General features: G+C 35.8%; 1 protein-coding gene across 7 annotated transcripts in view; it reads right to left on the bottom strand.

Moving 5' to 3' along the window:
• LOC114244854 (dynein beta chain, ciliary) overlaps positions 1-26,130 on the bottom strand; it is a 40,596-nt gene that overhangs the window by 6,321 nt on the left and 8,145 nt on the right. For 3 of the 7 annotated variants that reach the window (XM_028176779.2, XM_089738466.1, XM_028176777.2), the window contains exons 17-71: positions 25,779-25,974; positions 25,599-25,689; positions 25,264-25,513; positions 24,926-25,074; positions 24,719-24,839; positions 24,360-24,500; positions 23,946-24,040; positions 23,583-23,750; positions 23,161-23,330; positions 22,202-22,421; positions 22,050-22,085; positions 21,553-21,717; positions 20,253-20,426; positions 19,521-19,669; positions 18,809-18,932; positions 18,029-18,159; positions 17,814-17,928; positions 17,481-17,705; positions 17,222-17,408; positions 16,969-17,147; positions 16,612-16,807; positions 16,226-16,436; positions 15,991-16,132; positions 15,719-15,875; positions 14,350-14,590; positions 14,063-14,264; positions 13,761-13,985; positions 12,828-13,166; positions 12,594-12,742; positions 11,872-12,090; positions 11,348-11,585; positions 10,967-11,159; positions 10,641-10,818; positions 10,421-10,549; positions 10,125-10,344; positions 9,784-9,945; positions 9,478-9,677; positions 9,216-9,382; positions 8,910-9,088; positions 8,754-8,831; positions 8,506-8,667; positions 8,049-8,297; positions 7,853-7,964; positions 7,484-7,746; positions 7,329-7,409; positions 7,045-7,260; positions 6,505-6,653; positions 5,929-6,088; positions 5,059-5,225; positions 4,249-4,450; positions 3,106-3,236; positions 2,689-2,973; positions 1,639-1,894; positions 996-1,177; positions 135-266 (exon numbers count right to left, since the gene is read on the bottom strand). In XM_028176779.2, the coding sequence (XP_028032580.2) occupies positions 135-266; positions 996-1,177; positions 1,639-1,894; positions 2,689-2,973; positions 3,106-3,236; positions 4,249-4,450; positions 5,059-5,225; positions 5,929-6,088; positions 6,505-6,653; positions 7,045-7,260; positions 7,329-7,409; positions 7,484-7,746; positions 7,853-7,964; positions 8,049-8,297; positions 8,506-8,667; positions 8,754-8,831; positions 8,910-9,088; positions 9,216-9,382; positions 9,478-9,677; positions 9,784-9,945; positions 10,125-10,344; positions 10,421-10,549; positions 10,641-10,818; positions 10,967-11,159; positions 11,348-11,585; positions 11,872-12,090; positions 12,594-12,742; positions 12,828-13,166; positions 13,761-13,985; positions 14,063-14,264; positions 14,350-14,590; positions 15,719-15,875; positions 15,991-16,132; positions 16,226-16,436; positions 16,612-16,807; positions 16,969-17,147; positions 17,222-17,408; positions 17,481-17,705; positions 17,814-17,928; positions 18,029-18,159; positions 18,809-18,932; positions 19,521-19,669; positions 20,253-20,426; positions 21,553-21,717; positions 22,050-22,085; positions 22,202-22,421; positions 23,161-23,330; positions 23,583-23,750; positions 23,946-24,040; positions 24,360-24,500; positions 24,719-24,839; positions 24,926-25,074; positions 25,264-25,513; positions 25,599-25,689; positions 25,779-25,974 (9,658 nt within the window). The remainder of the gene's footprint in view (positions 1-134; positions 267-995; positions 1,178-1,638; positions 1,895-2,688; positions 2,974-3,105; positions 3,237-4,248; positions 4,451-5,058; positions 5,226-5,928; positions 6,089-6,504; positions 6,654-7,044; positions 7,261-7,328; positions 7,410-7,483; positions 7,747-7,852; positions 7,965-8,048; positions 8,298-8,505; positions 8,668-8,753; positions 8,832-8,909; positions 9,089-9,215; positions 9,383-9,477; positions 9,678-9,783; positions 9,946-10,124; positions 10,345-10,420; positions 10,550-10,640; positions 10,819-10,966; positions 11,160-11,347; positions 11,586-11,871; positions 12,091-12,593; positions 12,743-12,827; positions 13,167-13,760; positions 13,986-14,062; positions 14,265-14,349; positions 14,591-15,718; positions 15,876-15,990; positions 16,133-16,225; positions 16,437-16,611; positions 16,808-16,968; positions 17,148-17,221; positions 17,409-17,480; positions 17,706-17,813; positions 17,929-18,028; positions 18,160-18,808; positions 18,933-19,520; positions 19,670-20,252; positions 20,427-21,552; positions 21,718-22,049; positions 22,086-22,201; positions 22,422-23,160; positions 23,331-23,582; positions 23,751-23,945; positions 24,041-24,359; positions 24,501-24,718; positions 24,840-24,925; positions 25,075-25,263; positions 25,514-25,598; positions 25,690-25,778; positions 25,975-26,130) is intronic. The other 4 variants (XR_016325386.1, XR_016325387.1, XR_016325385.1 and 1 more) reach the window with 3 other exon arrangements.

Raw genomic sequence — 26,130 nt, 5'->3', positions numbered from 1 at the left:
TAATTAAATAAAGTAAGTACAGAGTATCATTTACTTTAATTTCGTGACGTAATTTCCGTGTTTCTAAAATTGTATTGAACAGTAATCAAACAAGTCATAACTAAATTGTTTTTTATGGTTTTAATATGTTTTACCTTGAGGCGTACGACATGCGGTCAGGTCGCAACGCTCTCATGATACACAAACGCTGTAAAGAGGTTTTGTTCTTCCATTCACCAGGAAGTTTATCTCTTTCTGGTGCCTCTCCGTCAGTGTACTTTTGCCATCTGAGAGACAAAAACCACTTTTTAAATTTGGAAAAGCCTTTTAATACATAAACATTGATAAAAAATCCACATTCAAAAGAAGACGGAATTTACGCACTCAGTGAATATGTATTACGAAATGTATGATAACGATCGAAATTCGACCATAATCTACAACTCCTTTGGATTCATTTTACGTATAACATTTTGAGATTCGTCTTGTTATTGTCATTTATTTCTTGTAAAGATAAACTCCTTCCTATTATTTTTTATCGGTATCAGTACATAATATTAATTAATATTTAGTTAGTTAACAAAAAAAAAAAAACCGGCAATTGACAAGCAGAAAATAATATGTTAACATAATATATGTAACTATTTTCTTCTGTTTGTGCGAGTAAATTACTTTTACTTTACGGTTGTAAATACTTTACAGTTTTCGTGGTCACGGATTACTGAAACGTCAGAAATTATCTAATGAAATAGTTTAATGCTTTTAGGTTTGAAGGGTAGGGCAGCCGTTGCCGCGTTGTAACTATACTGAGATCTTAGAACTTATATCTCAAGGTGGGTGGCGCATTTATGTTGTACCTACATGTCTATGGGCTCCAGTAACCAATTGGGCTGTGAGCTCGTCCACTCATCTAAGCAATAAAAATGAAAACATAATGCATAATGACAACAGAACACGCTGGATTAAACAGTAAAAGTAGTTTTATGTCGTACTTGATTGTTTTATATTTAGATTACCTTTTAGTAGCACCTTCAATGTCTTTATCGAGATTTTCGAAAGCGTCCATTTTTGATAAGGCAACGATCCCGCCCCAGGAATTATTCGAGAGCCACGAATATGGAGACACTTCGGGAGCGACCGCGTATTTTAGTAAAAAGTCTAATTCTCTTGGATCTATTTTACCTTCTCCTTGTAAAACCTAAAATTATATATTGAGCATATAAGCTGCAGATTTTTATTTGCATTTTTTTTATAAATGTTCATTACTGAATCTAGAATATTCATTAAATCAAGCATAGTTGAATATAATTAAAGCTACGCTACAATCTAGGTTAAGGAAATATAATACTCAATTTAAAATAAAATCTATTTTTTTTAGTAAGAACATAAAATCGAGGAAATATTAATGATACCAATTGATTGATAGCATTCGTAACGCGAAAATTAAGAAAGCTAAGATAAGTTCATTTTTCAAATACTCAAACCGCTCCCGGTATCACAAAGGTACTTACGGCTCATAAGAGGAAAGCATTATTTACTAAGCCATGTTGCTTTTGAATTTCGGGAACGTTCGTGAAGTTTCGATCATATTATAAACAATCTTAAATTTGCAACGGGAAACCCCAGCTCCGTTACGATTTAATAATTAACCTCATTTACCTGTAGCGTGATTAAAAACAAGAACACCAGCTTGTCGCGTTCAAAGAGCCCTCTGCTGGTATAGACGAACACCGAGAACGTTATACTGTCCAACAAGTTTCGTACTCGTCCTTCAAGATCGTCAGCCGGCTCGGCTCGGGCCAAGGCATCCCTGAACACAACGCTGTACGCCTTTAGGGAGAACTGATACATGGGGTTGATCTTGTAGATCTCGTTCAATATGAAGTAGAGGAGGGAAGCGCGGTTTGCAGCTCGTCTGTAAATAAGGATGTCATCTATAATTTATAATCTTTTTACTTTATACTTTTTTTTTTTGTAAATATATGACGACAGGATATTCCATAAATTCTTAACCAGCCTCGATCAGTCGGTTTTAAAATGACGTGAATACAACTACACAATAAAATTTACGTGGGTCGCACATCGCACGTCATGATATCGACGGGAGAAAGCGAAAATTTCGTAACATGCATTTTGAGCTAACTTTTTACCATTTTTAATTTATTATACATTATGGCTCTGGTGTCAAGTTGGTTTTTTCAAGTTACGGCAGTTCCGGTTTCTTTCGTCGATATCATCTTCATCATTGTTATTTGTCCAATTACCCCTACAACCAGTTTTCAAAGGTTCTTAGCTTGGTTATGTCTAAGCGGGCTTATGATAATTTTGATCATTTTTCGAATTCTATATTCCACTGTCATTTCTTTCTCAATAAAAAAATGGCTCAATGGGTTGTTATTGGTTTATAAACATGCGTACTTTAAAGAAAAGAATCCATCTGTTGTATCAACTGAAGTAAATCACTAAGCCCTGTTAATCGATTTGACAAACAGAGTCCCTATACCCGGTATAGGTATTCCGTTCATATTAAATATAGAAAAATAAATAAATTGCTTTACTAAAACGGCTTTCTAATTTAAACCGCATCGTATACCACGCATTAAGAGAGAGGGTTCTGTTTTTTTTTTACTTTTTATCTACCAAACCCACCAGTTATCCTAGAAAAGAATATTTGTAACTGATCTCTAAACACTGAAGACCATCATTTACCTGTAACGTTCTCGAGCCTCGTCTATTTTGACTGCCGTAATTTTTCCTTCTTCGACTTTTATTTCTATATCGGCGGCAGTTTTCTTCGTGATCTCCAAATTAATAACCAGCGCTGAATCGCTAAGGATATCAGGGCCGGCGGAAGACAAACGCTTCAAAAGATCGTCTTCTAGAGTTTTAAGCGTAATCTTGAAATCGTTTTGTTGCTTAGTGAGACCGGCACGAAGACTCTCGAGATCAGGTCTTTCAGCTTTCACTACTTCACCCAGCAGTTGTTCTTCTAGCCTGGCATCATCATCCAAATAAAACGTCTCGTTCTCAAATATGATTATTAAAAAAAACAAATTCAATTTTAGGGTACGATTTATTTGTACACAAGCTATGTGACATGATAAATATTTTAAATTTAATCTTTACCCGTCTCTTGTGACTGTGAAATTTATGAGTGTACATTGTGCTTGCATCTCTGGTTGGTAATGTGGATTGGCCAATTTCGTCTGTATTACCAGACGGAAGTTTGGATGGTAATCTATTTCTCTATCACCAATCTGAAAGCGAACACAATGTGAAGAAATAAAATCAATTAACCTTATAAGATAATACTAAACTGTGTCGTTTGTAAATAAATCTAAGTATTAAAAATATACAGCTTTATGTTTAACGATAGGGATAATTATTATTTAACAAATATGTATTGTACAAAAATAAGAAGAAAACTGTTTTTTCATCCTGCTAGGAAATTAGGCACACGTAATAAAGTTAGATAAAGGCTGAGATGATAATGAATCTGTATTTAAAACGTTTAAGTTACCTTTAAGTTACGTTTTTAAAATTTTCAAGGCTTAATCGAACGACTTGAAGTTGGTTAGAATGTAAGATGAAAGATCCTGTCGCCCCCCGTATAAGATCAAGCAAACAAAAACGTGATAAAAGGGTTTAATTTGTATGTACTTATTACTCCAAACCTATTTTTATTAGAGTATTCGAAAAATAAAAGCCCACAAAATTACGATCTTGTTTCGTCTACTGATCCTCTGGTTACAACAGATATTTCCACTACTTGTATAATTGTGTTAAAATATTTACGTTTTAGCTTAAATTTGTATGTGAACATTTTTCGCTCGTAAAAATGTCGTGTCCCTGTTATATACCCAAGTCATATATAAAATTGTAACATAGAAAAATGTAAAATCTGTGATTAACTAATACTTCAAACGAGGCTTGTGGAGAGTATTAAGCGGTAGGCAGCGGCTTGGCTCTGCCCCTGGCATTGCTGAAGTGAAGAAGAAAAAAAAACTGAAAGATATTTAGTTATATTGACTTTAGGATTTCCTCAAAACTAAATCAGACTATTATAGCAGTTTTATATCACTATTGTGCAGTTGACAATGTATTTCGTTACCTTTTTTTTAGGATTGTAGGATTACTGGTTGCCCGGAAGCCTTTTCAGTCCCAACAGGTGGGCGAGCAAAGGCTCAGCCAAGAGGGGTGGGATTTGCTAACAGTTGCCCTAGCGCCTCCGAAGGAGACCTAACAACTCAAGAGCAGCTGCTTGGTTACCTTTAAAATTTTCCCTTTACGTATGAGCACACGTCCTAGCAGAGGCTCAAGCACAGCATCCACAGTTTCTCCAATGTTCTCCAGCAGAACCACGTTTCCGTTAGTCACGGCACGTTCGATACGGTCCAAATAGTTTCGTTGCGTCAGTCTTATCACTACTAAAGAGTCTCCATATCTTGATTTAATCCACTTTATACCTTGACTGGAAATTATTAAACCATTTAAATGACTCGATCGCTCAGTAGTTAGTTCGTCTGACTGTTGCGCCGGGGGTCGTGGGTTCGATTCCCACAACGTGGAAACATTCTTATTCTGAACACTTTTGTTTGTTTACTCGGTCTGTTTGCTTGTCTGGGTGTTTTTTATCTATATATGTAGTTATATATTTAAACGTGCTTGTCTCATGTCCTCATAGTAAAGGGAATCCTAATTTGGAGTTGGAAGACCGTGTGTGACTTATTCCTGGTTATTTTTATAAATTTTTGCTTTATAATAAAACTTTTAGTAATAAGTCATTTATAAAATTACACGTTCTTCTTGCTTAAAACCCAATTTCAGAAGTTATGCGGTGAAGTCAGTTAGTTCGCTACTAGCATTCGTATTTATAATGAATCTTTTATAATTATCATCTCGAGCGCCGGACATTGGTCTATCTGAATACGGGTCAATATCGTCAGGTCTTGAGAATAGATACCGCAAATTAAAACATTGACCTTTTTGAACATTTTCATTACCGAGATATAGAAGAACTTTGCTGAGTGTATAACTTAACCAAATCGAATATTGTAACTACGTATGGTCAAAACTTACAGTTGCGGATCAATCATTAATGGCCAACGTGCCGAATTTGTCAAAATAGTAGCATTTTCGGTGCTCATGGAGTCAGTAGGCAAACCCTCGTTATTCCAGCAAGCCACTTGAGCGTCATCGGTCAACATTGACAGTGGATCCAGTCCTTCGGTGGTTTCGATTTTGGGCTATTAACACAAAGTCGAAAAATGTTTTTAGACTAAACTCAGACAATACAACTCTTTAATCTAAAATTCATTTACACAACACTTAAAGTATTGCGCATTGTCCAAAATCGTCGTGGCCTAAAGGTTAACACGCCTATTGTTGCACTCGTACCGAGTGTTACGGCTATGCCCGTGTTCGAATTCTATTTCTGGTGAAGGATTGAAGGATCGTGTATATATTTATAAATATATATTATTTCTTCTGTGCGTGTGTTTGTCACAACTCCTCCTAAACGGCTGGACCGATTTGAATGATTGTTGTTGGGAATGTTTGGGTGGCACTCTGGATAGTTTAGATTCACAAATCAGCCTGGCAGATAGCGCTTTGGTGAGTATCCATCTATCAGTATCTATCAGTATTTATCTTTCCAAGAAACAATTTATATGGCAAAACAACGTTTACCGGGCCAGCTAGTATATTAATATAAATAAAACCGGAATATTTTATAAATTTGGATAATCACACACACAATATACAATTGAAAATTGTAACAGCTGTTATACAATACACTTGAGGCTTCGACTTCACATCTAAAGAGTGAGGAACTTTAAGTTGTGATGTCTAGCTTGATCATCCACTTAACACCAAATTGGCCGTGAACTCATTCACCGGTCAATACAACAATACATAATATTTTATCGCCTAGTTTATCAAATATCTTACGTTTGTTTTCTGCAGAGTCGGTATCCAATCCTCGTACATTAGCTGTTGTCGGTAGCCTCGCATGAAACACCCCACGTAAGATATGAAAGCCGTTATCAACAAAACATCTCCAGGTAACATAACACCAGATTCCTTCAGGTTCACCACCGTTGCCGACCATCTGTATTGAAATACAGTTTATCGACAGTGAATATGTATATACATACCTTTAAACGAGTAATTCTTGTATATTAACATATACTTATATAATTTGAATCTCGGAAACGGCTCCAACGTTTTTCATAAAATTTAGTATACAGGGGATTTCGGGGACGATCTAGCTACGATTTATTTTCAGAAAGTGTTGTTTTATTCGTGTTTTCAATAATCAACTCTTCCCGACATCTATTGGCGAATTATAATACTATTTTTCTTAATTGAGGGCAACTAACCGCTTCAAAGACACAACAAGATGGCGTTATCAAAAAAAAAAACCGAACAAAGCTCGGTTATCATCTAGTATGTATAGTATATATGACTAAAAGCGAACCAAACGCAGTTTGTAGGCACTCAGGGATAATATTCAAAATTATTTGCCTTATTTTTTCCGAAGCGAGACCATTCACAAGTCTGTTTGCCAAATCGATTGTCGCATTAGTGGCGTCAGCTTCGGCTTGACACTTCATCTTTTCGTTGACCGCTTCTTGGAAGGCTTTTAATAATACCTCTAATTTCTCTTCCAATTCCTTGAAGATTTAAAAACCGGTTAAGTATTTTCCGAAGGATGTTGTTTTTATCATGTCAACTTTTAAATAATCAGTCCTAGTCGGTGTTTATAGTGCTCATATTTCATATCAGAGCTAACAGGTTTGGCTATAAGCATAGAACTTCATTGTTAGGGCTTAACCGCGAGCCTTTTAATCGCTGGCTTACAACCGCAAACTAGTAAAAATAAATGTAGATAAAAATATCTACCAACCGACCGACGAATTGTTGTACATATTTCCACATAAAAGCTTTAGAGAAATGTATATTTGCTTAATTTCAAATATCTATTACTGCTTAGTTATCTAAATAAATTTGTTACCTTTTAAAATTTTCAAAATAAAATGTTTCACTTGTATTATTTGACTATACCTTGATCTGATCAGTCAAGAAGGCAAGTTTATCTCTTGCCGCTTGAAGTTCGGCATTAGCCTGGTTCAAAGCCCGACGCTTGGGTTCGACGACAACGTACACGTCGTAGAATTTCACTATATTAATCACCCAAGCACACAGACCAGCTGCTGCGGCCGACTTTGACATTATGAATTCAGCGTTAAACTCCGGGTTCTTGATGTAAGGCATAACCGCCTACGAAAACATAATCCTTATAACTCTTTTATATTTCGTCATTAAAAACAATAAGTCACATACGGTACCTTTATAACGTCAGGATGTATATTTTCCTTGTCATAGAAAACTAGATCATTCAAAAACTGATCGACTTTTGCCATTATACTCTAAAAGAAAGATTTGATTGCATTAATTCCATAATGTGACGAATCTATTATAGGAATACGAGAGTGTGGCTTACCTTACAAGATTTCCATGACCTGTCTTTGGGGATCTTCCCTTTCTTAGAAAAGAGTACGAGGACAGCTGCCGTTACGTTAACTACGGCGTCTGGAGGTGAGCCGAAAGACTTTAGCTCGGTTAAGTTATTTTTGTTTAAGGTGTTTAAGGCTTCTTGTGCTGCGAGTAAAGCAGGCTCAGCTTTTGCTAAATCGTCAGCGCAGATTTTAGCTTTTATTGTAACGTCTTCTTCTATCACTTTCACTTTCTTCTCTTCTTCAGCAGCTGTTTATGTCATAAGAAAACTAGTTACATTACTTTTACCAAATGCATTAGTTTCGTCTTTAGCTAAGTATAAAGGACATTCATTCATTAAGGTAATGATAGTTACCAAATGCCTTTTCTTTGGACACTTTTTCACTTTCAGCTCCAACAACTTCGATAAGTGCTTCAGCGGCCCTGTTCTTTTCTTTTAAAATTATTTCTTGTTCAGCTAATGTGACCTTAAAATAAATTTAAAAATTTAAATCGCAGGTATGATTTGCTTTTGAAATTTCTAATGATACATTAAAACAGACAGGCATTACCTTCAAAACGGCTACATCCGCAGCACAGGAAGCCAACTTCTCCAAGCCGTTTTCCAATCTAGCGATCATCATCTTCAAGTTTGTTGTCTTTTCATTTAACAACTTCGTGTAAAGTGATATTTGTTCGAGGAACGTTTTAGGTGTGGTGTAGTTGTAACGTCGCTCGTTTTGGAAATAAACGGCTGACATTTGATTCACGCTTTGATGAACGTGCGACATAAAATTAGATACAGGATCTACTAAATCTGGCTGAAATGTTTTATTGAAAATCAATGAGAAGAAATATTTGTATTGCATGAGTATGGCATTTCTACTATTGTAAGAAGATAAAGTAATTAAAGTATCAAGTAACGTTAAAAATAATCAGTATCAAAGTATCGGTAGTTTTTAAAATAAGCGACGCTTATTGCATTGGATAAATTTCAAAGAATTTGTTTAGTAATGAACTAATAATTACCGGTAACGATTCCACTTCAGATATGAATCGCTTCGATACAGACCGTAAAGCCTCACGTGGCCACTCATGGAACCAGTTAATAGCTGTGCAATTGACAATGGATGGGAACTTTCGAGCTCGGATACGTAATGTTGCACCTACTGGTGAAAAGCATAGTACGACCTAAAAGCAACAAATTTTGTCAATATTTCAAAGTTTTCCGGACTCATTCAATTGAATGACAGTGATTTTAAATAGAGTTTACTAACTTTTAGCATCGTTCTTACTCGATTGATGAAAAATCTCCAGCAATTCTCTCGAGTATCCGGGACACCCGAAGCTTTTGTCTAAAATATTAGTGAAAGTAAAAATTTCCATGTTCATATTAGAATAAATCATGGAGCAAGCCGCTTACAGCAACATACCTCTCCTCTGACTCCGTTTATAATATTTTCAATTTCATCGTCAGCAAGCAACTCTGGTATTTCACCAGAAGCCAACAAGTCGTTGATCAGTACGAGGAATCTTTCATCGGCTACCTGAGCGTCCGTCATTAAAAACACATTTCCTAAATTCTTCAAGCCGGCTTTAATATAGAGGGTCGCTGTAATAGAAGTTTAAGAATCATACATATAAAGTAGACATTTTTTTTGTATTAATAACTTTATTTATATAGTTTCCATTGTAATCACAAAATGGACAAAAAAATTCGATACTCATTAATTACATACCCAAATCTACTTTTAAATCGTTTATACTATATCCTTTTCGCAATTGTATCTGGAAAACTTCTAATGAAGATATAAATGCGGACAGTCTGGATAACGACTGTTTTCCTGATCCTCCGACGCCAACCAACAGGGCATTGCCTCGGGGTGCCTCTAATATTCGATTTATTCTAAAATAATATTGATAAATAATCTCAAATTATTTGGATAGACATAATGATTGAAAAAAATCTGCAAGCAATTATTACAAAACAAGTTCGTTCACCTGCAAATATGATACATGGCATCTTCAAATAGAACGAGGTTCATAGTGGCCACGAGGTCATTATAAGAAGACAGAGATTCGTCCAACAGCTTTTTTACTTGAGGCCAGTCTCTGATAGGAAAATATTTTGGGTCACCCACTCCCTCAGCAAAATGACAGTAGATTAAAGGTTTCTCGAACACTACATTTTCATCGTAATCCTAGAAATGAAAAAGTGGTTATGAAAAAACCGAAATTTACGTGTAATAATTGCTTAATCTGTGCAAAAGTATTTAAGTAGAAAATGTATTGTCGCTAAAGGCTAACCTCGCAATTTTTCTTGATAACTTCACTGATGAGCTTCTGGAAAGCTTCATTGTCAGCTTCCTCGACCATTTTATCGGAATAAACACGCGTTGCTTCATGCATCCATAGTCTGATCAAATCTGATTGCGTTTTTATCGCGTCTCCGGTTGTAAAAAGCATGCCCTGTTAAAATTATTTTTACCAAACTCTATTTTTATAAAATGAATAAATTAAAACTATATTACACTAGAAATCTAGTTTTGAAAATCATAATCATAATCTTAAGTATCATAAAATGTTACACTGTTTTTTAAAATTCAATTTTAGCATTTTTTTGATGCTTAGTTTCGGATATAGCATACCTGGAATATATTTGATAGGTCTCTCAAATTAAATATGTAATGAAATTTAATTGCTGTTGGCAAAAATGCAGAGGCCAATTTGTTGTGGAGTGTAAGTGCTGCGTTCACGAGAGGCTCAGCATAACGCTGCACTAAAGGACCAAACTTATTCAACGGGTTGTTTACATGCTGAGATAGGATTTGTTTGTAAATATGGAAGCACGCATCGATACCGGGAAAACTGAAAAAAGAAACCATTGTTTTATAAACAAAAGCTCATGGTGACTTCTCAACACATAATAAGGTCAATGAATTACCTGACGGCAAATGTGCAGAAGTGTCTCTGTAAACGAGGATCAATGGTAAAGGAGCCGGCTGTTGGATTCATGCACGCAACGAACATACAGTTAGATATTTCTTTTAATGACAACTTTTGGCGGTCGTACCTGAATGAAATTGTTTCTTAAAATTGTAGTACATTTAAAAGCTATATGCTAATTAAGCTAATTACAGCATACTGAATGGGGTTTTACCTACCAATGTTTATAATCCATAAACTCTCGGATAAGAGTGTGCGGTTGAACAGTACCATATGTATCAACTTCAGGCATGTTAAGATCATCAACGAAATAAATCATGAATTTGCTTCCCGGCGGGCCAAAATTTCGTCCAGACTTCTTTTCTAATGGCTTTTCTAGAACTTTCTGCATCATTTCTGTAAGAATAATGTGTAATAATGTGTAATTCTATGACCGTTATTACACTATAAGTACACAAAAGGAAAGAATAGTTTTTTTTTAAACTAACGATGGACAAAGGAGTATTTAAATTTAATATTGTAGCTAGTTATATACAGAACTTACCAGACGTCGTATAAAAGTTGAAAGGTACATTTGTGATCGCGTACGATTCCGGTAATGAATTAAGTTTAGCAGCAACACTAACAGTTTTGCCACTACCGGCGCTACCTACTAACATCACCGGCTTTTGTTTGGCCAGCAGCAGATCCATAAAGAACCTTATGCGAGTGGTCTCCGAAGTTGATACTAAGCATGACTGAAAATAAAATTTTGTAGTACACTACGCTGCATGTACTTAAATGGCTAATGATTGACACAATCAATCACCGTGATTGGATGTAATAAAAAGCATGTAAAAATATCAATTTCATTTGACTTCACTTCTGCTTAATATTTGGCATATTAAATGAGCATTACAAAACATTTAAGTAACTCTCAACAAACCTGCAACGGTAAATCGGGATCAAGCTCAAATGACTCCACTTTCTCCGACCACGGTAGGAATTTCTTTGTCTCCGGATCGATAAAGAAACTGAACACATTGCCGGTTGAAGGGAATTTAATTTGCTTAAATTCATTACAAAACCATTTGCTGAACTCATTGCGCCAATCTACGAGTTGATCTTGGAATAGACCAGACCCAAAGCCCCATACAACGGAGAACGCAAAGTATGTCTCATACCTGTAAAACATGATAATTGTAACTACTTATATTAGATGTTTAGACAGCGGCTAGGCGGTAGGCAGTGGCTTGGCTCTGCCCCTGGCATTACCGAAGTCCATGGGCGACGGTAACCACTCACCATCAGGTGGGCCGAAAGCTCATCTGCCTACAAGGGCAATAAAATAAAAAGTTTGTATTTAATTATTATTTTACAAAAAAAAGGGTATCTAGCTGAAACAGACTACATGGCTTTTGATGTTAGTAGTGGATGAAAAATGCATAATAACATTAGGTTTAAACAGACCATTCCTTGGGACAGTCGCTGGGTAACAATGATTTGTTCAGAAAGCACTCCAACAAATAGCATGTCAGCTGAATCTGCTGCAAATCCGTTAATGGCGTGATACGCTTGTACTTCTTGCACGATTCCAGTAAAGACGGTATGTACTTATCAAACATTATAGTCAACATTGCTTTCTCAGATTCATCGTCACGAGTCGTATCTATCCATGAGGCTACGAAACTGCAATAACATATTAGGCATTCTATATTTCAACTATCTTCATTTTCAATTTTTATTTAAAACTTTATTTCATTACACAGGGCACTTATCTTTCAATAATTTTCAAGGTGTCTCATTTTTAGTTGGTCGTTATTATCTTATTCCTATACAGTTAAAAGTAGATTTTTTTATTTTTTACTAGCGTAAATTCGTAGACTATTTCAGGTTTCACCTGATAAGTATTGAGCGGTTATTTGGGCTTACCGACACCACAATATAGATGCCCCTACCAACGTTGAAGTGTATTTGCGAGATAATGTTGCATTGGAATAAAGAATATTTTACGCCTTATTAAAACATACGACTGCTTAATGTTAGCAATGCGAACAAACTAGACTCTCAAGTAAAATGGATATTTTGGTAATGGAAAAGTAGTAATTTAAATTAGCTATGTCTTCTGAATAACCGAATATTTACCGTGCAAAAACTGTCGGTCAAGTAAATAATGTCTATATTTCACTTACGGATTCCAACCTAGATCCTGAGGGTTGATGTACAAAATACCGGCTCGCGATACTGTCGCCGGTGTCGCGGTACGCAAATTAGATATTTCAAACAACAGCCTCATTGATTTCGTTAATGCGATTCGTTCATTGCTGGCCAAAGTTAACACCTAAAAATAATAGAATATCCCAAAAAAATATTGTACCAATTTATCAAAATAAGAAAGTACATAATATTCCATCAAAAACACATACTTTATTGTCGTCCATTAAAGTGTTCAAGGATTCAATCCACATTGGGTCAATATCACCGTCCAACACGATCCATTTTGGTCCATCCCCAGGCATGTTTGCCATATCCCTCATGATCGTCGAAAATAAGCCATCCTTCCATTCTCGCGTAGCTTGATTAATAACACCGAACAACTCATCATTAGTTACAGCTTTCGGATCCAAATCATTGTAAAATGGTTTCTGTTTTAACAAGTAATATGTCTTGTACAAACATTGCCACACCATTGATTTGCCAGTTCCAGCAAATCCTATGATGAATACTGAGTGACGAACGGCAAATAATTCCACTAACTGTACCATCTGAAAACAAAACATCTCATTTTTCAGATTGTAAATCCTCATTGTGATTTTGTCGATCTCAGGCGTTTTTCTCATAATGCCTTATTATCTTAAAAAAACTACCAATATTATATATATTATTTTACATTATTTTAAAAAGAATAGCCAATTACTGCTCGATTAATGTAACAGCCTTCATTTAAGTTTCAAAGACCAGTGTCATCTTTCTAGGACAGTAAAGACGACTTATAGGTTTGGCAGGTCTTTTTGTGCCAGATTTGTTCCTATAAGATTGTAGATTACATTCATACCTTTACGGTGAAACAATATGTGTTCTGTTTTGAAAAATGGCACAATTATATGCAATGAAACGAATACTTCGACCAGTTTCACCTTTTGCCTCAGATCACGCCAGCATTCATGTTGTGATGTAAAGTAAAAGGTATTTAAACTCTAGTCACGTGAACTCTCGTGACTTGGCCGATATCGGATATATTAACTGGACATTCTAATAAATAATATAAGATCCTCTCTTCAACCAAATGGAATTTTAGTTATACATAAAAAACAACAAAATCTCTTCGAAATTCCAATCATACCAATAAAAATCTTTACTTTTAGAATAAAGCCAGGTTCAGGCTGCAGCTTCATCGAAAGTGCTCCCTCAATCAAACTTTTCTCAAAGTCCATGTCTCTTTTTCTCGGTACATCTAATGCCGGGAAAAGATCTCCAATGAGTCCCATAAACACAGGAGTGTCATCTGTTACAATCTTCGGGATGTTGAAGTCTCTTAAAGCTCTCATCAACACTTGATCTTCTGGACGCTGACGATCACTACGCTATAGAAACGAACAAGTTTCGTATACTTCTCAAATAATAATGCAGTTTCAATGAGTGTATATAAAGACTTATATACCTTTAAAGATCCAGCAACCACCAGTACAGATTTGATGGCTCGCAAACCCCAATCATAGTGATCTTGTTTAGATAATAACTCTCGGCACAGCATATACAAGGTAATAAACTTGCGCGCCAGTAAACGAGCTTCTTGAAATCCTTCGGCAACCAACATGATCTCACAAATCAGTTCAAAATCCGGTACCACCATGGCACAGGGTCTAAAAGCATATGATGAATTAGAGAAAAACCCAAGTGAACCAAGCTCTACGGTCGCCAGGCCAGAATAATTTCTTACTACCTTACCTAAACAGAGCCTTCAAATTCTCTGGCAGTTCCGTTCTTCCCGCATACCCTGGATTCATAGTAATAAACATTCCCACAGTGGATATGAGCGTTATGTACTCTCCCATAAAGTCAAACTTTTTCTTCTTGGCTTTAATTGCATCTAGTACACTCTTCACTTGGACTGACACTACTGACAAAACTTCCACCGATATTCTATTGAACTCATCGAAACATCCCCAAGCACCAGTTTGCGCCAAGCCTTAAAGAAGACCATAATATACATATATTGAAGTTTTCTACCAAATAAATTAAATAATAGAATATTTTTTTAAATTGCTTAAATGGGCGAACGAAATTTCCGCACGCACACTAGTGTTGAATGGTTACCAGAGGTGACCGGAATTAACCCGGACCCTTGTTGACCCATTGCTGAAGTCCATGGGCAACAGTAATCACTCACCATCAGGTGGGCCGTATGCTCGTCTGCCTACAAGGGCAATAAAAAAAAAAATGAACAGAAGGGGTGTGGTTTTGCATCATGATAACGCTAGACCTCACACATCTTTAGCCACTCAGCAAAAATTAAGAAAGCTTGGCTTGGTGGTGTTAATGCATCCGCCGTCCTGACCTTGAACCTTCAGGTTTCTAACTGTTTCAGTCTCTCCAGAATTTTTTAGGCAGTGTCAGGTTAACATCACGAGAGGACTGCCAAAATCAATTGTCGCGGTATTTTGATCAGAAGCCCCAAAATTTCTATAGCAATGGGATCATGTCCCTAACTACAAGATGGCAAAAAGTTATCGAACAAAATGGTACCTACATACTTTAGTTAAATGTAAATAAACTATATTAAAAACTGTTATGAATTTTCTTAAAAAATGCGAAGAAACTTTTTCCCCAACCTATTATATTATATTATATTATACTAATATATAAATCTACAGGGATTTTTACGGATGTTCCGTTATAACTACTGAACCGTGTATCTGATTGACTTGGAACTTGGTATCCATGTAGAAAATACGTGTACTTAATGGATAGGCTAATATTTATATGAGTGTTGGACTTCCTACACCAGTTGCGGGGGCGTTAATGATGAGAATCTTTGTGGGGGTGAGAAATAATAATGTTCATTTTAAATGCCCGGCGAAGCGGACGGGTACAGCTAGTATACTAATAAGAATATACAACATTTTCTTCTCAGTAAGTACTCGATGACTAATGTATTTTGTTTTACACAAGATCTAACAATTAAAATTTGACAGACGTGGGGCCACTAAATCAGATTGTCATTTCACAAAAATTGAACTTCCTAAAACATTGAGCCCTTTTGCGACCATTCTTAATTTCAGTTGTTGTGCTCAAGACAAGAATTGCGTATGAATACCTTTGTAAATATTTCCACAAGATTTATAATCCATTTGCTCTGAACAATTGAACACGTATACCATAATTCCTAGAGCTCTGCCCAAATCTTTGGTGGTTTCAGTTTTACCAGTACCGGCTGGACCGGCTGGTGCACCGCCCATTATCAAATGTAGACTCTGAAAGTTGAAGTGAGTTAAAACTCTGGTATTTCATAATTTTATGAAAGATTTAGTGACAAATTTTGCATATACTTAAATGTATATATTATATTGAGATAAAACTCGTTCATACCTGTGTCAAAGTAATGTAACATCTATCAGTTAGAGGTGTGATAACTAATCTAGGTGTGTTCCCTAAGTATTCGTAGTCGTATAGAAATTGAGCATCGCAAATATTAGCGAAACAATTATTCAAGTTGCTGTCCCAACGATGCCTAAAACATGCACAACAAAGTTTTAAATAGTGCTAGTCAAACTTTTACGGGTATATAATTTGAGATAAGGCACGTATGTTAAAAATATTCAACCTTAACTGACTTTGCCATTGGAATGCATTTGAAGTTTCCACCTTGGCAACTATGAGTTTAGCTACAACGTCTCGTGAATGCACGTCTATGGTACAAATAGTCATGATTTTCTGACGATCTCCCACTGTCAGATCGCTAAGAAGCAGAACAATTAATGCGTTCAGTTGGGCGATCTGTTTTTTTTGATAATCTTTAAGTGCGTTTTCATAACCTGTAATAAAGTATTGGTTATATTGATTCCGTTCACATCAATATTCATCATCATCATCATCAACAACGTTCACATCATGATATTTCAGTTCTATAAATTTCAATGACACAGAACAACGGAACTCATTTGAAACTTCTGAAACTCATTTGAAAATATTCAAGGAAGTCTATCTAACCTTCTTCCAATTTTGCAAACGCCTGGTTCGTCTCCGTGGTCCACCAGATCTGTGTGCCAACCAGCGCTGGCTGGGCCGGCCAGTCGAACACCCACTCGTCTCGTGATTTATCCTCATACGATTTCACACAATGCTCGAAAATATCGCGCAAAGTATAACGCATGCAATCTGTTACTCGGTTTAACCAAAGCTCCACCTGCAATCACCAATTACTTATATTCTTTCATTTCTTACATTCTTACTCTCAAAATGGACCCTTTCATACTCATTAAGCCTAAATTTTTTGTTATAATAAGTTTGGTTTTAAGCACCATTTTAGCAGACTTAAATGAATTTAAAAGAAGAGTTTGTCCACACCTTTCCAGAACAATCACAGCATGGCGCTTTAAACGGCACATGTTCTTCGTTCTCTTTGGATATCATCTCGTACGCTTGTTTACTACCCGGTTTCGGAAACACCAGTTTAGCTAAATTGTCATACAACTTGGTGAGGTGGCGGCATACCGCAGGTGGATTGTTCCCGTTTGATAAAATATCTGTCAAGAAAAATATAAAAATAGTCAAATTGCATTACTTCTCAATGTAATAATTTAAGTACGAATCGTTGTACCCAACAAATCTGCAGAAGACACAAAATAAAATCTTGGATAAGCCAATCGTTTTGTTTCCAAGTAATCGTTAAGTGCCTTTTCGCAAAGATTCAGAGCCTTCATTAGGTCTTCAAGTTTGTCCAGAAGTCCGGGCTTATTCGTAGCTTGCACAACGTTTGGAGTGACTCCAATATCTTTTAGTAATTCCTAAAATTTAATAGAAATGAAATTGATTTCAATTAGGCTTAATGAATTATTATCTATTCTTATCAATAGTACCTTAAATGTCTTATCAATTCCATCAAATCTCTTGGAATCTTCCGGTAACTGAGATCGAATATCATCAGAACCGACAAAAATGCTTTCCAAATACTGCCATTTCCTTTGTACCTCGAACCATAAGGCGATCACAGCATCAGCGGTTCCTAATTTCTTTTGCCAAGCTGTTACCTCCGTTTCGTAAAAACCAATGAACTTTGAGGACATCATATTTTGCACTTGGTTCTGAAATAGAGAAAAATAAGTTAAATCATTAAAAATGTCGCCAACTCTACATGACTACTAAAGTAAATATTATTTGTAAACTTGAATTTTGTAAAAATTTAAGGAAACCTGGTTGTCTTCTAATGTCTCCACCAATTCTTCGCTAGCTTTCGGTAATTTTGTACCAGTTCTGTCGTGCGTGGTATAATCGAATTCCATGATAGCCCATGTTGCCTCCAATTCTCTGAAAATAATTATTTATTTGAATGATCGATTTAATTGTCGTTTGTGCCTTATATTCAATAGAACTCTTTAAATAACTAATAATTGGGAAGGTATCATACCTAAGCGTTTTTTCCATGGCTGCCTCCTTAACAGACTTATCGACAATCGTCTTTACCTCCTCTTCATATTTATGTAGACTAAGAGCTAACAGATCAGCTAACGTGGTATCATCATCGATGTGGAACTTAACCTAGAAAACATCATAGTGTTGTGATTCATAAGAGCAAAAAGCGCTTAAATTGAAATTGGTTTTCTAAATTAAAATGTTTGTTTTAATTATAAAGGAGTATGACTTACCTCTTTGTATAATGTATGAATCTTATGTTTATAAAAATCAAAATATATACAGTAGTATAACAAAGCACCTTAACCTACGTACGTATGAAATCTACAATAGAAACTCAGACAAAATAAATGAATGATCTGTTAATTTATGTTGTGATGAACTTCGTGTGGCACGTAATTCGAGACCATTATCTTGTATTTCTTTCATCGAATAAGATCGATTCATCATCCTGTATGATGTCCTATCAGTATTATATTCTATTAACTTAGGCCGTCTAAAGTCTTGCAACTGAAGGTACTCTATATTATTATGTTCTTTAATTTCTTCATCTGGTGTCGTTACTTCTATGCCTTTTGCGCACTCTTCTATAGATTTAAAATCTTCTAATACTTCCTCGAAAATAGCATTTCTTTCTAGTGATGAAGTTGATGGTGATAATGGGCGTGAGTTATGAGTCATGAGGTTTAAATGAAGTGATTTCTAGGAGAAAAAAAAATTAATATTACTTACAAACTCAAATATTACGTGAACATTTTATTAGTATAAATCGTACCTTTGTCGCCATCATCAGTTCGATCCAATGTCTGTCTTTTATAGCTGGGTTCTGTAAATCGGTGACGGCTCGTAGTGATGTCAGCAAATTCTTTATTATCCCCTCAATTACCAGGTAAGGTTCCCTTATTCACGACAGGATAAATCAAATTAAATATTTAGTAAAATCACATGTTTAAACTGTTTTTCAATTCTCTGTTCCAACATGCTTAAATCCGATTATTCAAAGAATCACGTTTTTTATTGCTTAGTTGGGTGGACGAGCTCACAGCCCACCTGATGTTAAGTGGTTACTGGAACCCATAGACATCTACAACGTAAATGCGCCACCTACCTTGAGATACAAGTTCTAAGATCTCATTATAGTTACAGCGGCTGCCGCACCCTTCAAACCGAAACGCATTACTGCTTCACGGCAGAAATAGGCAGGGCGGTGGTACCTACCCGTGCGGACTCCCAAGAGGTCCTACCAGCAGTACAACGCAAATTATAATTTTGCGGGTTTGATTCTCATTACACGATGTTATTCCTTCACTGCGCATGTAAATCGTAAATATTTGTGAAGTACGTGTTTCATTAGAAAAATTGGTACTCGCCTGCAGGATACGAACAGCGTTGCATCGCTAGATACTAATGCACCGGACGTCTTATCCTTTAGGCCACGATACGATACGATCACTAAGAAAGTCGGTAACAAAAACAATTTCGCTCACCAAACCCTCATTTCCTTGTCCAATTGTCGCAAATCTTTTGTGAAACGTTTGCACTCCTGATCCATTCCATCTGCATCTATCTTCTTCCATGGAGATTTCTTCCAAAACTCTATTGTTCCCATCACTAGAGAATAGTAGTCCCAAAGTTGCTACAAAAAATTACAAAATAAATACATTTAAAAATACTTTTTTTTACTTTCTCAAGTAATCACGATTGGCCATTGTAGCGAATCTTGTTGTTGTTAACAATAATATAACAAAAACATATATAAAAACGTGTGCAATTCACACGTCGTAAAGTAAAACTTACAAAAATTTTGGCTTCAAGATAATGAGACGAATGTAAAATTTCGACAAGAGGATAATTGTAAGTTTTAGTAATCATCATAGTGATACAAAGTTTGATAATTATTTTATATTTTATTCGTATATTTACATAAATTTATTTAGATTGTATTAAGTACGAATATTAGGTACGAAGCAGAGTACAAAGACAACCACGTATATAAGAAACACTGTAAAATGCTTCCTATCTCATTTTCTCCCATGGTTAATCTTATGAATTGATGTGTCTGTCTCTTTTTACTGTCGCTTTTTCGTTTCATCGACTTTCGAATCTCAAAGATGCAAAAGAAGTTTTCACTTAAAAAAACGAGTAAAATGTATAGACATTTGATCGCGACTTATTACATAATAATATTAATTTTGGCAATCCTTAGAAAAATCCTTTACCTTAATAAGCTTAATTTCTCGCCTACATTGTTTCAAGTTCTTCTCATCGGGAGGTTGTATGTCAAATAGCGTACAAGATCTCTTAAGGCCGTCAACAATTTCTTCGAAATTCAGCAATTCTTGGTGAACCTTATCGATTTGCCTGTACGGTTCCTTACAAGCCTCTAAGAACATCTGTTTCAAATAGAAAACCATTGTCAAATAAATCCTTTCACATACTATAATGCGCACAGAAACTGCACTGATTTATGAATCGGAATTTTTTTCAATCGATACAAAGTAATTTTTAAAGACTGAATGAATTGAACTGTAAATTGAGTATGTTAAATCAATTTTGCAACATTTTATTTCTTCACATATCATCCACAACAATCTGACTATTAATTAGAGGATTTCAGTCCAATCATGACTTCACCTCAGTTAGCGCACATTAATTACGCTCTTTATTTTCGAACCTAACTTTCTCTATTTCTACTAATGGCAAGGAATGCTATGCATTCGCACAATATCACTGTCCAAGAACTTCGGTAGAACAGGGTTCAATCTGATAATTCCGAAGTTTGAAGGAGAGGGTCTAGTAGGCCTTAACATCACGTGGACAATGCGTGGGCCATAGGAGCGCCGTGCGTCCACATACTAGCAATGTTAACCAAATTTAACAATACAATCCCGTTTAAAAGGTGAGGAAGACTGTTCAAGAGATGGGTCTCGATTAGTATTATATTATAATAAACATATGCGCACACCTAAGTTCTAAGCCATAAGGATTCAACAATTGACCGAACAGATTTTTTTAAAGATGGTAGGATACTGGTAGCCCTAAGGCCTTTCCAGATTCGCTAAGACGGGTGTGACTACTCAAGGCTTTGCTAACAGCACAGCTTTACTGTTCTCGATCCTTTCTATATATTCGATTTATTTTTCTTTATAGCTTGACTTATTAACAAACTCATCGTGGGTTAAGATGACCAAAAACTATATCGAGGGGTGAAAGTCTATTTGGATTAGGCGACATTTTTGTAACTTTACAGGAGAGCCTTAAATGGCTCTCCTGTAAAGTTACAAAAATTAGGAAAAAAAATGCATAACAAAAAAATCTTCTTCAGCTATTTGAATGGAGTAAATTTAATTGAAGTTCAATTAAAAACATCGAACTGCTGATACTGACACCAAATAAAACGCACCTTTAATTACAAAGATAAGTGTCGCGTATTAAGTGAAGTGTGCTTAAACCAAGTGACTTTTCACGCTTTATATCATTATTACCGTTATATACAAGTATACAGTAAGCTCTACGAACCTCTTTCAATTTAAACTGCTCCCTGTACATAGTTAGCCGTAGATTGATAAGGGCTACTCGCTTCGCGATGAGAGCAGCTTGTGCGGCTTGCAAGGGTGCTACGTTGTTCTTCATTACTGTTGCCAGTTTAACTAAGTTACGCCATCTCTCCGGTAAGACGTCCAACTGGGATAATGGTTAATGCCTATTTTAGTTAAGCGAGAGCAACAGCAGTAACACATTAGTAGCATTGTTACTTTAAAGTGGTTGGATAAAAGTGCTATAGAAAGCGAATAATCTGCTCATGTCTAAAAACGCGACATGACATGCGAGAGATCGCAAATTTGAAACTGATTACGGAATTATCTCAACCGGCTATTGGCCCTAAATCCGCTATATCAAAAAGGCAATGTCTTGGACGAGCGTTTGTTCGCCAGAATAACGAAAAATTAAAAAATAAATGTTATGTAATACCCACAAAAACTGTATTTATATGCAACTACCATTAAAACTCTTACCAAAGTATGTACCGAATAAATATGAAGTTCAGTTGACTGCAATCCAGTAGCGTAAATAAAAATGTAAAAGTTTATAAAAATATATATTTTTTTTTTGACACAATGATCACCAATTTCAAGTTACTTTCATCAACGGCCTTTAAAAACCTCACCTGTTCATATGTTTCTTCAGGGAAATCAACGCCGTATTCCTTCAATACATCAATAATATCCCTTAAAGGGTCAAACATCTGCTCCGTGCCCGCATCTACCTTCGCTCGGACTTCATTAAGAACGCGCATCACCTTCAGAAGACCTTCATAGTCATCATCTCCCAGTTCCACTGATAATTCTTTTGATGCATAGTCAATAAATTTCTCGAGATCATCCAAACTATAAAGGAGATTACCCCTTCGATTTGGTCGATTATTGGACAAGATGCATGTATTATAATCATAACTATAGATAGGTATACAGGGTGTATTGCAACTATTCCGTTAAACAAAGACAGATGGTAATAATGTAGATCGTGATTTATTGTATATGAACTGGATATATGTATTGGGAACAAATCAAATCACCTATATATAATTTCACGATCTCAGGGATCGCGCGTTATTTTAAAGGTTCGTGAAACAAAGCTACTGAAATCTCACGCGCTTATGCTTAAATTTAGCTTAAAATTAGCTTGGTAATAGCATCTTTGATTATTGGAAACGGTGGAACCGTTTCCAATAATCAAAGATGTACCACCCTGTATTTTGTTGACTAAACTAATAAATGAAGCTGCTGCAAAAGATGATAAGAATAATCTACTAATTAGGTAACTCAGTCCGATGCTATGTGCGATAAGTTAGTTCTTTGGTGACTAGATCTTTTTGGCGGTTATATTGGCAGTAGTGACTAATGGTTCAGAGCGTTATCGGAAATGAGGTAATTATAATAATTAAATACCACAACTGGTTAATCCTAGCGTTTATTCGCATCTAAAACTTAAAAAGTAAAAAGCAACGGAGCTTGCAGTCGCAGCCGCATGTCATGACTGCGCACAATTTTGTTTAAGTAACAAACTTTGTCCCTACACCTTAATAATCCTTTCAAAATATTTGTATAGAATACACTAGTACAATACCTAGTCTGCACGTGGTCTTTGAGATTCTGTTTGTAGAGATTACTCCATTTGCATATAATATTCATAATGGCTTGGTTCAATCGTTTCAAGTTAAGTTTTAGCCAACCGTTGCAGAGATAGTCGCCTGGAAGGGCCGCGACTTCATCGTACATGAGGTTATATTTGTCAATCTGAAATTCAATTTTGATTTCACATTTTTTTCCTACCTATGCTGATAGCCTTGAGAGGGTATTTCAGCTTCGCCTTGACGTGTAGGTGAGCTCAGGGGCTTATCCTGAGAAAATTTGCTAACACGAATCCTAGCAAGAGCAGTGCTTCGCAGAATCTACCACCGAATCGGAAACGCGACCCACTGAGAAGATGATTGGAAATGAATCATTGCTCACGTTTTTATTATGTGAATATGAGAAAAATCATCTCACCTCTTTCTGGTATTGCTCTAAACTTGGTTTACTCTCGGGGGGATCGCAGCAATTCTCAAATCTGTACTTATCAAATTCCTCCGGCGGTATGACGCGGCCGTATTTCATGAAAGCAGCCAGCGTTTCTTGCCTGTCCTCCATCCACAGAGGAGTGTACTTTTCATACCTCTAAAACGTGAGGAAACAATATAATAGCTATAAAAAAATTCATACCGTCCATCTGGGTAACTTAAGCTTTCCGTTTAACATTAGCCCACTTACTCACTTTTACATACTTAATATCTATTTTTTTTATTTCCAAACGAGATAGATTTTAATAGGTAATGTTTTTAATTTCAATATCTGATTTATGCGTTTTCTTACCGTTGCATACTGAACGATATCATTAATACTGTTTTCAACTCTTTTTAATATTTCATGATAGAGATCTATCATGGCCTCCTCTCTGGCTATATCATCTGTAAAGTTCAATCGGCCATTAATTCTATAATATGTAGTTCCCACGGCACAGAAAAATCATGAGGCACTGGAGATATTGTACCAACCAGGTAGCTGCCACCATCCTACCTATTACTGACGTAAAACCGTCACGCTTTCCGATTTGAAGAGTGAGACAGCCCGAATGGAATATAATCGAGACTTTAACCTCATGTCTCAATGAGAGTTGACAGTTGTAATGTCTTTGACTCCAGGGAATTTAGACAGGTTGGACTGTGAGATCGTTCAGCCACGTAAACAATAAACAAATAACGGGAAATATATCACATAACACTGAACCTTCATAAGTCGCCAATGGAACGATTGGATCGATTCTCTCAAAGAGTGTGGCCTGCAGGAACATGTCCTTCATCATTTCTCTGAGTGTATCATATAAACCATCCTCGTCGTCTATATCAAGCGATGGTGAGAAAAATATATCTAAAACGTAATCAAAATGTTAACGAAATCAAAATTAAAATCCACAACATAAACATTTCAAACTTAGACAACCAATACACAAAGTTACTCAAAAAAAACAATTTCAACAAATTAAATTTTATTAGAAGGTATTTCTAAATTTGTAATATTATTTAGACAGTTACTATTTACTTAAGATATAGATAAACTAATACAGCAGCAATTACTGAATAAATTACCTGGATCTCTGAGTTCAGCAATGATTTCCAAAAACGCAACTCGGGGACCTTTCTCCAAATCTGTTTGTTTTTCGAATAAATCAAGACTCGATTGTATGGCTTTCATTATTTGTTTAGAAACCTATAATTAAACAGGTCGAGATAGCTTAACGATATCAGCTCCTTTGATTTTATAATTATTAATTAAGTCAGGTTCAAATTACTTACCAACGAATCAACGTACTCTACATAGGCGGGCCATCGTTCTGCTCTGAAAGCCTCTTCCTCCATTTCTATGCGTTCCGCTTCGATATCTGCCAATTCTTCAGGGTCTACAATTTCTTCCTCTTCCTCTGCAGGAGATTCTACTTCTTCACCTTAACATAAAATTATGTAGCTATGATTCACTTTCTGTAATATTCCGATTAATTTTTATAATAAGAAAGCTTTTGTTGAAATACAAAAAATTATGTATTATGGATGACATATATATTATTATGATGTTTGATTTTGTTTTTATACTTCCAATCTTATTTCCATCAACTTTCATAAATAATAAAACAAACCTGCATCTCTTCTTGATTGTCTCTCTGCTTTTTCAGCTGCTTTTTCCTCAGCTTTGAGCCTGCGTGCTTCTCTTCTTTCAAACTTAATTCTAGCTGCCTCTGCTTTTTCCATCTCCCGTTCTTCTCGTACGAGTCTTTTTTCCTCTCGCCGCTGCATGATCTCAGCTAGTTTGGCAGCTCGAGCTGCTTTCTCATCTTCATCTATTGTACTTTCGTCAACTTCTTCCAATTCTTCTTCTTCATCTTCAGACTTAAATTAAAAAAGAATAAAAGGGTGTACTTTTTTTTACTCAAGCCCAAGACTGAATGAAATTCATAGTAACAAAATGTATTACCTCCTCCTCTTCTTGAATATTGAAAAATAGCTTATAATTATCTTTCAAAATAGTCTGAAACTCGTCATGACTTGCTATAATCTGGCTACGTCTGAAACAATAATACGTTAGTTGTTTTAAAAATTTAAAGGAACCCCACTTTCAAACTTGGCAACATTACTACCCACGCAAAGTCCATACCTCTTGCTGAATCTATGATGACGTTCGTTCACGGCCAAAAGTTCTAATTTGTCGGGATTTACTTTACGATTATGCAGCGGCTTGTCGCCCCATTCGGCGATGTTTGCCAGTCCACGCTTGACATTGTTTTGAGCTGTTAGTACACGCTCTTGCAATGTGTTGATGGCCGCGTACACTTCGGCTATCCAATCGGCGACTGTAGAGAAAATGTTTCGAAATGTATTGAGTTCATTTATAACTAAATTTATTTTAAGTTATCTCAAGTTGCACACCAAATCCGATTTAATTACATTTTTTAAACAAATTACTATCGATATATATTTTTTTATTGATTTTTGGAATGAATGATAAT

Source organism: Bombyx mandarina, chromosome 25 (assembly GCF_030267445.1).
Source record: "Bombyx mandarina strain Sakado chromosome 25, ASM3026744v2".
Lineage (NCBI taxonomy): Eukaryota > Metazoa > Arthropoda > Insecta > Lepidoptera > Bombycidae > Bombyx > Bombyx mandarina.
The sequence above is the reverse complement of the archived record's forward strand: the minus strand, read 5'-3'. Positions and strand labels throughout refer to the sequence as shown.